The sequence below is a fragment of the Somniosus microcephalus genome, chromosome 14 (genome assembly GCF_052327205.1).
Source record: "Somniosus microcephalus isolate GS21.2 chromosome 14, FLI_Smic_1.0, whole genome shotgun sequence".
NCBI classification, from domain to species: domain Eukaryota; kingdom Metazoa; phylum Chordata; class Chondrichthyes; order Squaliformes; family Somniosidae; genus Somniosus; species Somniosus microcephalus.
The window spans coordinates 391237-405752 of NC_141000.1; the positions used below are offsets into that span (position 1 = coordinate 391237).

Genomic DNA, 14516 nt, shown 5'->3' on the forward strand with positions numbered 1-14516 from the left:
GCTGAGACTAAACTGCCTATCTTTGTTGATGGATCTACCCCCAAAACATCTTCTCTGTTTACAGATGCCATGATGTTGGGTTAGTGAATACTTAACTACAACAGTACATTGTCATTTTTAATGGTACTGTGGCATAAAGTTTCTTGTTAAAATCTGCAACATCGTTCACATTGACTATGGGGATGTAGATGCTGTTTATGCTGATTATCTGACAAAACATGTGATATGTTGTTAGGGTGAGATGAAGTATGGTGGGAGGAGGCTCATGTGGAGCAGAAACACGAACATAGACCTGCTGAGCCAAATGGCCTGTTTCTGTGCTGTAAAATTTGATGTAATTCTATGTAATGTGTTTGGGAAAATCAGATCTTTCTCCTAAGATTCAAAAAACATGACTTATGAACAATACTAATATGAAGCGCTTCATAAATATTTAAGACCAGGGGGATGGGATTAGAATGGCTAGGTCCATTGGAAGAGCTAGCACTGGCACAGGCATGATGGGCTAAATGTACCTCCTTCTGTACTGCACATTCCAATTTAATAACACATTAAAACCAAAAAACATAAAATGGGTGCTCCCAGAGAAAGAACATGGATTACTTTCTTGAACCAGCCTGGGATTTAACAATTTCAAGAATTGTTGCCCCCAGTGAGTGAAAGTAATTATTCAATTTCAAATTGTGTACAAAGAGAAAAATCAACACTTATTTAGCGGGTTTACCTCTGCAGAATTGCCAGTGTTCCAGGGTTGACGCGATGAATGCCATCAAGGATAACTAGTTTTCCTTCTAAGGCAGCAGTGATGAGAGGTGTAGGTCGCCAAGCAGTGTCACCATTAGGAAGAGTGTACCTCTGCTGAAGCAAATCTCTGGCAGTCATGTCCTATTACACAACGAGAAAAATCAGTGTCACACTGCTGTTGGTCAATTCGGGTTTGGTTAGACGGACCACCGTGATCCACACTGTGGCCTCGAGCCCTGGCAATCTGGCCTCAAACCTCAGGCTGCGCAATCATACATGCACTGATATTTCTTATTGCTGGTTTGTTCGGTTTGAATTTTGCGCAGATTTTAGCGCTGTTACCTCATTGTGGATAAATCCTAAATCAGAACACCAAGATCTAATAGTATTAGTAACGTGTGATATATGCAAGCTAATGAGCACATAGATTAAAATTCCAATGGGTTCCCAAGACACCATGGTACACACCTATGTGAATCATGAGGGCAAAGGCTTGGACAATTCTCAAATAGATTACCGAGGCAGATCTTCTTCATTCTTGAATAACTGGCATCCATCACACACTATAGGAACTTGGCCAAGCTCAACTAGAGAACCCAAATGCTAAGCATCCCTTCAAAAATTTATAATGTGACATCCTGGTTGGCAGCGGCACACGTGACCTCTGACACCCACCTTGTAGAAGTCCCCAGGACCTGTACAAAAGTATGTTTATTTAATCTCAACCGACTTTACCCAAAAATCCCAGTCCAAAACAAATCAAAGATGACAGGGTTTGAGGGAATGGTTGGGAGGGGTTGTACCATGGGAAGGATGCCTATTATTTGAAGAATGAAGAAAATCCCACAAGGTAGTCCATCTATCTTGCTCATTCTGGCAATTTTCAAACACCGTACGGACCATGCTAAGTGATACCAATTTAGGAGGAAGGAGGTCCTAGCTGAGACGCTTCCAATAAGAGAGTTATGCAAACAATGTTTATTAACATTAGTGAAATATAAACAGCAATAACATTTGCTTTACCAGACACTTTGATGGAAACCAAGGGATTCCTATCTTCCAGATGGTAGCAGTGAAGAATACAATCGGCTGGCCACTGCTATCTGCTGCTGAGTCACTGAGCTGCCTCGGGTCTTCTTGCCACACAACACAAATAACTGCCTTGATCTCCTGAACTCTCTTTGGTGAACATAAAATCAAAAGCACTGCGAGCATCCTTTCAGGGCAACCGACAGTCCCCACAACTGTGTAGCCCTCAGATAAACTAAGCTCGCCCAATGTGCTGGATGATAAGCCAGACGGCTTGGATGTCTCTTTATGCACATATTCGGCACTTGTAAATATTCATCCTATTCAAGGACAGCCCAGGATTGAAACCCGAATACTGAGCTTCCCACATTGGGCACAACCTGGATAATTGCAGAATCTGCTGCTGGGGACCAACTGTGGAACGTGGGTGTATTTTATACATTCATTCAAACCCCACAACAACTTGCATTTATATAGTGTCTTTAACGTAGTAAAACGGTACAGGAAACTTTGTGTTATCCGGAGGCTAAATGTCCGGCAAGCTCGAGCCACCGGCAAAAATCAGGAGCCGTTTCATTAAGAAAAAAAACCTTTCGTTGCTTTTTTCTCTCAACAGTCAAGCTCTGCAAGGTCTGTAGCTAAGCAATAGCTTCAGCTAGAGACGCTAGCCGACTGTTCAGAGGCTGCTGCTAAGCAACAGGGTTTGTTGATTCACACGGAGCTGAAAATCTCCGTATGTTTCAACATTAACGCTGGAGTGTCCGGCAGTTTTGAGGGAACGGCAACAGCTCGGTCCCGTCGGTGCCGGATAGCACAAAGTTTCCTGTGCATTGTGCTAAAGGGTACAATGCAAAATTTCCTGATCTTCGAGCCAGTTCCTATCATTCTATCTTCCTGCGTATCTTCATAATTCTCCTCCTCCTTCTTCGAAAATGTATGGAATTGCAGTGAATCTCCCAAAGAGGAAGCTTGCAGAGTTATCCCCAAATCAGTATCTGCCTGCCTCGTGGCAAAGACTCTCCCCCTCAGGGGTCAGTTCCAGCACTCCTTTTTAATGTGTACATAAACGACCTGCCTGCAACCAGATTGTGGAAATTCATCTCTGGTGATGACAGTGCCTTTGCTGCTCAAGCTAGTGACTTTTCTACCCTGGAAACCACAATCATTAATAAAAAGAAAAAGAACGAACTTGCATTTATATAGCGCCTTTCACAACTTCAGGACGTCCCAAAGTGCTTTACAGCCAATGAAGTACTTTTGAAGTGCAGTCACTGTTGTAATGTAGGAAATGCGGCAGCCAATTTGCCCTCAGCAAGCTCCCACAAACAGCAAAGTGATAATGATCAGATAATCTGTTTCAGCGATGTTGGTTGAAAGATAAATATTGGCCAGGACACCGGGAAGAACTCTCCAGATCATCATCTTAATAGTGCCATGGGATCGTTTACATCCACCTGGGAGTGCAGATGGGGCCGCGGTTTAACGTCTCATCTGCAAGACGGCACCTCCAACAGTGCAACACTCCCTCAATGACATGAACCTTATGGTGGAGTATTGCCTGAAATGGGGTCTTCAACCAAGTACCAGAAAGATTATGTCCTGCATCTTTCACTTGCACAATGTTAGTGCCTCTTGTGAAGTCATTATGATCCTAAATGGTCAGCTTCCTGAATATGATGCATACCTTGCTACTTGGTGGTCACCCATGACTGGTAATTAATCTACATAAACCATTTACCGAACTCTGCTGAGAAAGTGAAACACGAGATAAACCAATCGTCAAACTTGCCGGCTCTGCCTGGGGAGCACACGCCTCTACTTTATGCTCATCTGCTCTTGCATTCTGCTGTTCAATTGCGGAATATTACACTCCCGTTTTGGGTATTCTCACTGCACAACAAGTGAGTGGATGCTCCACATCATGCCACTATGCACTTTGTGTCGGGCACACTGCGGTCTACTCCCCTCCCATGGTTACCCATACTCTGCATCATAGCTGCTCAGCTTTGTCGTCCAGGTCCAGGAGCACAATTGGTGAACAGACTTGGTGACATAATCATATTGCCAATTCACTCTGATTTGGTCTATCCATCAACAGCACGATTCTGCTCAAGACATTCAATCTGGTCAACCTTTCCAGATTACTTTGACTTTCCTTACTAGCTCGCTGGTGTGAAGAGTGGGCATCAGATGCTCTTATAAATCACCATATCGTCTCCAACCCTCCAGACCTGGGATTCAGCTGGCCACGTCATACTCAGGCACTTCTCAACCGCTCGAACTGGACAAGGACAGTGTAGCTCAAATGTTCACCTGTGGGGCCTTCATGACAACAACACATGTCCTTGTGATCAAATATAAACCATGTCCCACCTTGCTGAATCTTTCCCACTAACTGAACTAGCTGGTGGCCTAAGCACATTGCATGCTGGTGATGACAATGCTCTTAGATGGCTGGAATCATATGCAGAGACTGCATATGCTAAATAAATAACACAGGGAAGTATCGGAGCAAAGCAGTCAGTTCAACTATTAACTTTCAGACCAACAGAATTAACTTTGGTCCCTCCAGGCTGCCGCAGATGGGCTGAAGAAAAAGCTTTGATAGGTACCCATGAATGAAATAATGCATCCGCTCACTTATTGTGCAGTGAGAAAGCCCAAAATGGGAGTGTAATATTCCGCAACTGAACAGCAGAATGCAAGAGCAGATGAACATAAAGTAGAGGTGCGTGCTCCCCAGGCAGAGCCGGCAAGTTTGATGATTGGTTTATCTCGTGTTTCACTTTCTCAGCAGAGTTCGGTAGATGGTTTATGTAGATTAGTTACCAGTCAACGGTGACCACCAAGTAACAAGGTGCAGAGGACTCAAATAACTGGCAAACCATTAAGACTTCTGTGGTAATGTGTATACAGATCTAAAGCTACTAGCACAGCTCACTTCTTTGCATCCTATTGTACTGCATTCATTTTGCTCAATCCTGCCAAGAGTGGACGAATAAAAGTTTTTCACCTAACCTTTTGCAGATTTGTCAGTGGTGCTCACTGTATAAATGAAGTATGTAAGAAGTCACACAACACCAGGTTATAGTCCAACAGTTTTATTTGAAATCACAAGCTTTCGGAGCGCTGCTCCTTTGTCAGGTGAAGTGGAGAGATGCATAAAGACACAGCTTATATAGTCAGAGAATAATGTCAGATGATTACAGGTAATCTTTCTAACTGCCCTTTATCACACCTCGGCAGAGAGATAATCACAGCAATCAAAGGTGTGAATGGTGTCCAAACAGGTCAGTCGGGAAAACATTACATCAAAGAACAATGAGGTGGGGTCACAAGGGATCAAATGTTGCAGATGCTGGGGTCTGTATGAAAAACAAAAAACAGACAAAAAAACATTTTTTTTGCTGGAAATCACAGCAAGTCCGGCCGCATCTGTGTAGAGAGAACAAGCCAACGACAACTCGAGTCTGGATGACCCTACGTCAGGTGGGGTTACATGTAGCGTGACATGAACCCAAGATCCCGGTTGAGGCCGTCCTCATGAGTGCGGAACTTGGCTATCAGTTTCTGCTCTACGATTTTGCGTTGTCGTGTGTCTCGAAGGCCGCCTTGGAGAATGCTTACCCGAAGATCGGAGGCTGAATGTCCTTGACTGCTAAAGTGTTCCCCGACTGGGAGGGAACACTCCTGCCTGGCGATTGTTGCGCGGTGTCTGTTCATCCGTTGTCGCAGTGTCTGCATGGTCTCGCCGATGTACCATGCTCCGGGGCATCCTTTCCTGCAACGTATGAGGTAGACAACCGGGATCTTGGGTTCATGTCACGCTACATGTAACCCCACCTGACGTAGGGTCAGCCAGACTCGAGTCGTCGTTGGCTTGTTCTCTCTACACAGATGCGGCCGGACCTGCTGTGATTTCCAGCAAAAAAAATGTTTTTTTGTCTATTTTTTGTTTTTCATACAGACCCCAGCATCTGCAACATTTGATCCCTTGTGACCCCACCTCATTGTTCTTTGATGTAATGTTTTCCTGACTGGCCTGTTTGGACACCATTCACACCTTTGATTGCTGTGATTATCTCTCTGCCGAGGTGTGATAAAGGGCAGTTAGAAAGATTACCTGTAATCATCTGGCATTATTCTCTGACTGTATAAGCTGTGTCTTTATGCATCTCTCCACTTCACCTGACGAAGGAGCAGCGCTCCGAAAGCTTGTGATTTCAAATAAAACTGTTGGACTATAACCTGGTGTTGTGTGACTTCTTACATTTGTCCACCCCAGTCCAACACCGGCATCTCCACACCATAAATGAAGTATGGAATGCTCCCAGTATTTGTGACTCATGAAAGGAAAACACAAGATTTATTTTATATTTGTTCTTGGGATGTGAGCAACACTGACAAGACACTATTTACTGTCCATCGCTCGGGGCATTCAGAGTCACCCACATGCCCGGGATGTATAGAGTACCAGGCTGCATTTCCAGGAGTCTCTGCAAATGAGGATGGCTGCTCAGCACTAGCTAAGCACTATATAAAATTAAACTACCAGTCAGGGGTGCTAGTTCAATGTGTTGCACAATTTCAGTGCACCGTTTAACAAACATAAAGGAAGCTGATAGATAAGCAGGTAACAGTACTGTGTATTTAATTTCTGACGGACGTGGAAATGATTAGGGAGTCCGAAGGGTTTGCCATTCACTGTGTATATGCAGTGGGTATTGTTTCTTTCAATCCGAGTTTGGTTTGCAGAGTTACTTCTGTTTATAAATTCTATTTGGTAGCTCTGGGAGATCATCCTTATTCTTGGCAATAATATCAATGGAGGATCTCTCTAGTACAGCTATTTCTGACTGAAATATACGGAGCACTTCAGACGTTATAACCGGCAACTTTGAAATTGATGTTAATGCAAATGGATAATGGTTTTCTCTTTTCAGCTGATATAAGCGCCGGCCCGTTTTAAACATGGACTTTTTAAAGTGGTGGGGACTGTATCTTTAGTCACAGAGGTACAAGAGATCAAGAATTGTTTTGGTAGAATTAGTTGTAAAAAGTTGAGAAATACTGTTTTGCTTGTGTTTATGGTCAATATTACGTGAGCAAGCCGCAAGGAAACAGGAACTCAAAAAACATAAAGACACATTTTTCCTCCACAGCTTCAGGATTTAAGTGCAACAAAATGATCATCCTGAACTGATACAATATATGTGACTTCTACATTATGAACAAATGCACATTTAAGCTCATTTAACTAAATTTCAGCATCAAGCTAATGATATTCCCAATCCTACAGTGGCCTTAAGTATGTTACTCAGCATGACAACACAAATTACAAAAAAATGGCATTCGAGATTGTTGCCAAGGAAACAAACAACCTTCAGTGCAAATATAGAAACAATGGTGGGTTTTATGATATAGCAACTTCAAAATGAATTCAGCACCAACATCCCAGACCAGAAATCAGTCTGATGTCACCATGTCTCACTGATTTCCTCTTTAGACGGGTCGAAAAACAGAAGTCTGAAAACAACACAACTTAACAGAATTATTGAAATTCCTTCATTTTCTGCCACCATGTTGAAAAGATCTTTCCTTTGGCTTCTGTTCATTTGGGTTATTAACCGATTTCTTTCTTCATGAACCTTCTATTGAAACTTATCAACATTAAATAGCTCTTCAACTTATTAATTTTGCGAAACAGGATTTAAAAAAAATTGCCACTCCTTATTCCGAGCAAAATGTAATTTTTCAGATGCTCTTCCCTTTAATGATTCAAACATCAAAGCCCAGGAATTGCTGCTGCCGACAGTGGACAAAGCTTTAACGAGCTGTAGCATTCACTGTTTGCCACTTTACCTCAGCCGTTAGCCCAATCTTAAATAATCGACCAATAGCAGTGAGTAAAAACTTCGTCCGCTCATATCGCAAATGGTAATTCCTGATATTTTCACCTTTCTTTCTTCAAACTTATTATTTCAGCTATTCAGATACAATTAGCAATATAAACTTATTATTTCAGCTATTCACAGATACAATTAGCAATATCATTCTAAAGCCTATAAATACAATGAGTCTGGCTCGGTTAACTATTAACCCTTGAATTGTTGGCTTAAAGGTTGACTGAAAACTTCGCTAAAGATTCAATTTCTCAAACCATGATTGCTCGACAGTTCCATCCGATTTACTCTTTCCTCGTTTCTTGTTCACCGATATTTTGCTGTCTCCCCATCTCCTCTCCTGAGGGCATTGATGGCTGCTGGAATAACATTCCATAGACAGCTAGTGCCCATCGGTACCTCATTCAAATGGCCCTTCTTCATATCTGAGCCCAGACACTGAGTCATTCGACTACAGGTGGCATCACAGCTGTGCCTGAACTTATCCTCACCTAACGTCCACACATTTTGCAGCTGGGATGACCGAATAGCAATCAGAAATGGGAATGCTGCCCGATTTTCCTTAACCCTGGGCACTGTTGCCAACTGTAGCAGCCTTAAACGTTACCACAACTAACTCAGCACAGCTCAGTAATCAAACCAGAGATCTTCTGGAATGTACAGCTTAGTTACATACCTCTTCCCACGACTCGATATCACTTCGCAAACAAAATTCCGCCAGTTCCTTCCCTTCAGCTCATTTCTTAACCATTCCCAGGCTTTACATTGCATCCTCGCCACCCTAAGGTTTAAGTAGCAGCCTTTCATTCGATAGTTTTTAGGAGTGTAAGTGCACCACTGCACAAGGCCTTACACTTGGAATGTAAGTTACTCAAAACGTCAAGGAGGTTGGTTAGGCAGGAGTTTTCCCTTCTGTATTCCTACTGGCTGCTAGTTACTAGATTATCATACAGGTAAAACTCAATCGATTTCATTATTTTACCCCACACCAATATTTGTTTGTTCTATCACCTTTTTTGAATGTTGGTACCATGATAGCCTGTTTTCAATTTGTTGGGAGCTCTCCATCTTACACTGACCACCTCACAAATCTCCTCCCTTCTCTCTTGGGGTGCCTTAGGACAAACACCTAACTTATTTGTTTTGAGCCCTTTTAGCCTGTCTATCACCTCCATCTGACGTTAATATTGAAGTCATTAAACCTACTTTGGATTATCACGAAATATGCAGAGTATCTTGCTCCAGTCTTCCCTAGTGAAAACCTGAAGGAATTGACGGACCATCTATTTTATGTTCATCCTCGCCCTCAGCCCCATTAGCATCCTTTTGGATGCTCACCTCTTCTCTTACCTCTGCTTAACTCATAATACTGGGAAATAAATGTTCCTTTATTGCAATCGCTCATGTAACTATGAACTGCCTTTCCATTAGCTGTACCAGTCCAAGCTCTAGCACAAAGTCATTTACTTCATTCACTTTTTCTTTCCTATTTCTACCATTAATCCTGACTTTTGTGACCTAGGTGTCAGCCATGGCTCAGTGGGGAGCATCTCATCTCGGAGTCAGAAGCCCCACTCCTGAGACTTGAGTGCATAATCCAAGCTGGCACTCCAGTGCAGTGCTGAGGGAGTGCTGCACTGTAGAAGGTGCCGTCTTTCAGATGAGACGTTAAAGTGAGGCCCCGTCTGCCCCTCAGGTGGACGTAAAAGATCCCATGGCATTATTTTGAAGAAAAGGGGTATTATCCCCGGTGTCTTGGCCAATATTTATCCCTCAACCAACTAATCACTAAAGCAGATGATCTGGTCATTATCATATTGCTGTTTGTGGGACCTTGCTATGCGCGAATTGGCTGCCGTGTTTCCTACATTGGTCCTTCATTGGCCGTAAAAGCGTTTTGTAACATCCGGAGGTTGCAAAAGACGCTATATAAATGCAAGTCTTTTGTTTTTCTGTATTAAGTGAATCTCTTACAGCTTTCATCTCAGGTGTTGCCATCTGAAGCCATTACAAGGTTCTCTTGTTGAGATCTGCAAAGTACAGGAAACTTTGTGCCATCCGGCACCCACGGGACCGAGCTGCTGCCGTTGCCTCAAAACTGCCGTACTCTCCAGAGTTAATGTTGAGAGATACGGAGATTCTTATCTCCGTATTTGACAACAAACACTGTTGCTTAGCAACAGCTTCTAAACACTCGGGTGTGGCCCTAAAGCTCTGTAGCTGAAGCTGTTGCTATAGCTACAGGCCTTGCACAGCTTGACTGTTCAAACAAAGCAAAAAAAACAAACAAAAAGAATAAAAAACGCTGCTGATTTTTGCCGGTGGCTCCAGATTGCCGGATAGCTCACCTCCGGATAGCACAAAGTTTCCTGTACTGGTGTAGGACCTCCCACCTTCACACCACTGGTTTTAACTCTGCACAACTTAGAACAGTCTCTCATCTACCTCCCACTTCCTTGTCTATTTTAGCCTAAATTGTAAGCTTTCTATGCTCCTTATATTTTGGCCAATGCCCTCTCTCAAATTTACTGTTATTCTGATTTGACCAAGCCTTATCTTTTACTCTTTCCTCTCCTGTTTTTGTTGCCGAATATTATCAAAACAAACATTTAGTTTAACGTACGTAAAAGATTACCTGATATAATGTGATGGGTTCAATGCTATAACCCAGAAGGTCAGCGAATTCCTCAGCAATCACAGTTTTGCCACAGCCCTGCATGATAGAATTGATAGATGTTTTTAAATGAATCATATAAAACAACTAAAATTGGTGCCAGTGGGAGCTTTGCAATGCATAACACAATCTGCGTTCATATTACCTTTCCACCAATTAGACACATATCCTTCACCATGTGTGACTGCATCATCTCTGCCAGAAGCCTGTCATGACTGGGCGTTCTCACGAAATTTGGTGAGCCTGTGTGAAACTTTAACGGTCTTGTTCCAACCGGAATCTGTAAAATTCACAGATTAAAAACAGATCCTCTTTACTTTCAACAAAATGGAAACATCTACTTCAATCTTTAACTGAAAGCAGCTCTTTAAATAAATTATTCTTGAAAATGAATTTGGAGGTGGGCCTTTTTTCTAACATTATCTGGCAGAGCATCCATTTAATATTACATTTCCGAGATCTTACACATCATTTCATTACCTTATGACATCATTCTTGCCGCTCTGTGGTGCATTTATCTGTAATGTATATATAATGCCTGTGCTATTCAAATAATACAGACTCGGTTAGCTTTTTGATTTACAATCAGAAAAGGGTAGGGGTCTCCATCTGATCCCAAAGAGTTGCCAAGAGGACTCAACAAGCAGATTTCGCAACCCACAATCATTACCTGGGACGTTGCTTTAAAACGGTGCACCGACCTAGGTCATTGCAAAAACTTAAGAATACAACTGTAAAGGTTGCACAGAGCTATGTTAAATAACTATCTAAGGAACAAAAGCCCTGAGGTTACACCATGGGATACTACCGTACAAATACTTTGTATGTTTAATTGAAACTCTTCTCGCTGTTGTTTTAGTTGAGCCATTACCCCATTGACACCGCTGCTAAAATAGCAGAGAGAGGAAGCTGCCATAAACACAACAGCAAGCATCCCACAGCATCATTTAAAGGCCCAGGAAATTTGAAATTGCCAAGCGGCATTTTCAAACAAAGCCTTTAGGAATAGCTGCATACCACCCGGTCATTGGGGTAAAAATGCCAAGGAACTAAGGGGAAACTCAATGGCTGGGGTTGCACAACATGTGTTCCCATAGGACAGAAGTTGGTTTTTAGTTCCTCTACGCTGATGAAGCTGTTAAAGTTGACAAAGCTTAACTTCTACAGCTCGCAATTGGACAACTATGCAGACATTTCTGGTGGTTCTAAAGCTGCAAATCTGGAACAATGATTAAGAAATCAACCTTGTAGGCTGCTCAAGCCTGAGGCAAAAGTGGAGAAGAAACCTTCATGCTCTCTCTTTCTTTCTCTAACCCACAAATGTGTCTTTCCTCTCAACAAGTGCCCAAGCTGTAAGGTGGTTACACATGTCTTGAAGAGACAATCTTGGAGTGTGCATTGCCTGGTCTGAAGAAGCTAGTGAATAACAAATATAGGATTACAGGAAACTCTCGATTTACCGGCACCGAAAATAATCGGAAATCTCGGTTAACCGGCAAAATGCAGGAGTAGGTTCAGGTAAGTTTTACTTCATATTACTGGAGTTCCTCGATCTGTTCCTGTGCAATCGGGTGTGGCTGCAGCTGTTGCTAAGCTACAGAGACGCTTGGACCTTGTGGCCATTGTTCTGCTCCTGTTGCTAAGCAACAGGGAAGCCTGGGTTTGTTGCTCTGAGAGCTCCCGTACCTTTTGATGCACTATCAATTGCTACAAAAGACTGGAAGTTGAGAAAGTAACAGACAGGCTTTTATTACCAAAGAACAGAGCATGCCTCTTGTGGTTGCCTGGTATCCAAAAGGGCCGGGGGCTGCCGAGCAGCCACCTTTATATCCAGCCATGAGGGTGGAGCCAGGGGCGGAGTCAGCTGAGGCATGCACAGACAAGTACAACAATATGCAAGAGTGAACAACAGTACTAACAGTGAACAACAGTACTAACAACAGTGGTGAACAACAATACTAACAACAGTGGTTTACCACATTCACCCCTTGTTTAGAATTGAGTCCGGCGGGGTGAAGTGCACTAAAAATTCGTGTACTGAAGTCTATCAGGAGGCCTTGTAAGCCGTCCTGAGCGTCGCAGCAGCGGCGGTGATGGTGCAGCATCCAACGTTGAACCCGGTGTCTCGTTCAGAGGAGGTGTAGCAGGTGGCGGACCCTGGGGCTGCTGCATGCCGTCTACAGGGGTCAGAGCGCGGGTAATGGGAGGTAGCGATGGTGGTCTCTCAGAGGCACCCGAAGGTGCGAGGTCTCGTGCGGGGACTGTGTCCTGGGGGTAGGCAGGAGTAGCGGTGGGTGGCGAAGAGGGTGTTTCAGGAGCACCCGCAGGTGCGAGGTCTCGAATGGAGACTGTGTCCTCCCGCCCGTCTGGGTACACCACGTAAGCATACTGCGGGTTGGCGTGGAGGAGGCTCACCCTCTCGACCAGGGGGTCCGCCTTATGGGTCCTCGCGTGCTTCCGCAGTAGGACGGGTCCTGGAGAAGTCAGCCATGTTGGTAGCGAAATCCCCGACGTGGACTTCCTGGGGAAGGAGAACATTCTCTCGTGAGGAGTGGCATTGGTGGGTGTACAGAGCAGCGACCGAATGAAATGGAGCGCCGCAGGGAGGACCTCCTGCCAGCGGGAGGTCGGAAGGCCCTTAGATTTTAAGTTTAAAAGGACTGCCTTCCAGACTGTCGCATTCTCCCTTTCCACCTGGCCGTTACCCCGGGGGTTGTAGCTGGTGGTCCTGCTTGTAGCAATGCCTCTCGCGAGCAGGTACTGCCGAAGTTCGTCGCTCATAAAAGATGAGCCCCTGTCGCTATGGATATAGCTAGGGAAACCGAACAATGCGAAGAGGTCATTCAGACATTTAATGACCGTGGTACTGGTCATGTCCGAGCAAGGGATGGCAAACGGGAAACGGGAGTACTCATCAATTATATTGAGGAAGTACACATTGCGGTCAGAGAAGGCGGGGCCCTTTAAAATCGATGCTCAGCCGCTCGAAGGGGCGCGTGGCTTTGATCAGGCTCGCTCTGTCTGGCCTATAAAAATGCGGCTTGCACTCGGCACAGATCTGGCAGTTCCTGGTCATGGTCCTGACCTCCTCGATGGAGTAGGGCAGGTTACGGGATTTGATAAAATGGAAGAACCTGGTGACCCCCGGGTGGCAGAGGTCATTGTGGAGGGTCTGTAATTTATCAACCTGCGCGTTGGCGCACGTACTACGTGATAGAGCATCTGGGGGCTCATTGAGTTTCCCGGGCCGGTACAAGATATCGTAATTGTAGGTGGAGAGTTCGATTCTCCACCTTAATATCTTGTCATTCTTGATTTTGCCCCGCTGCTTATTATGAAACATAAAAGCTACTGAACGCTGGTCAGTGAGCAGGGTAAATCGTTTTCCGGCCAGGTAATGCCGCCAATGTCGCACGGCTTCCACAATGGCCTGGGCCTCCTTTTCGACAGAGGAGTGTCGAATCTCGGGGCCCTGGAGGGTCCTTGAGAAAAAGGCCATGGGTCTCCCCGCCTGGTTAAGGGTTGCAGCTAGGGCAAAGTCGGATGCGTCGCTCTCCACTTGAAAAGGGAGGGACTCATCCACAGCGTGCATTGTGGCCTTCGCAATATCGCTTTTTATGAGAGTGAAGGCTGCACAGGCCTCTGCTGTCAGGGGGAAGGAGGCGGACTTGATGAGGGGTCGGGCTTTATCCGCATAGTTGGGCACCCACTGAGCATAGTAAGAGAAAAACCCCAGGCATCTCTTCAGTGCTTTCTGGCAGTGGGGGAGGGGGAGCTCCATAAGAGGGTGCATTCTATCGGGGTCTGGGCCGATGACTCCGTTCTCCACTACGCAGCCAAGAATAGCAAGGCGCTTAGTACGAAACATACATTTGTCTTTGTTGTATGTGAGATTCAGCCGCTGGGCCGTCCGGAGGAATTTCCCTAGATTAACGTCGTGGTCCTGCTGGTCGTGGCCGCAGATGGTGACGTTGTCTAGCTATGGGAAAGTGGCCTGGAGCGCGTTCTGGTCAACCATCCAGTCCATTTCCCGTTGGAAGACAGAAACTCCGTTGGTGACGCCGAAGGGAACTCTGAGAAAGTGATAGAGCCGACCGTCAGCTTCAAAAGCTGTGTACTGGCGGTCCTCAGCCCTGATGGGGAGCTGGTGGTATGCCGACTTCAGA

At 44.7% G+C, this 14516-nt stretch overlaps 1 protein-coding gene across 1 annotated transcript in view; it reads right to left on the bottom strand.

The window, feature by feature from the left end:
* Positions 1 to 14516, bottom strand: part of vwa8 (von Willebrand factor A domain containing 8) — a 458807-nt gene that overhangs the window by 294054 nt on the left and 150237 nt on the right. Inside the window, exons 11-13 of the mRNA XM_086006090.1 lie at positions 10496 to 10630; positions 10312 to 10389; positions 725 to 885 (exon numbers count right to left, since the gene is read on the bottom strand). Coding sequence (XP_085862216.1) covers positions 725 to 885; positions 10312 to 10389; positions 10496 to 10630 — 374 coding nt within the window. The remainder of the gene's footprint in view (positions 1 to 724; positions 886 to 10311; positions 10390 to 10495; positions 10631 to 14516) is intronic.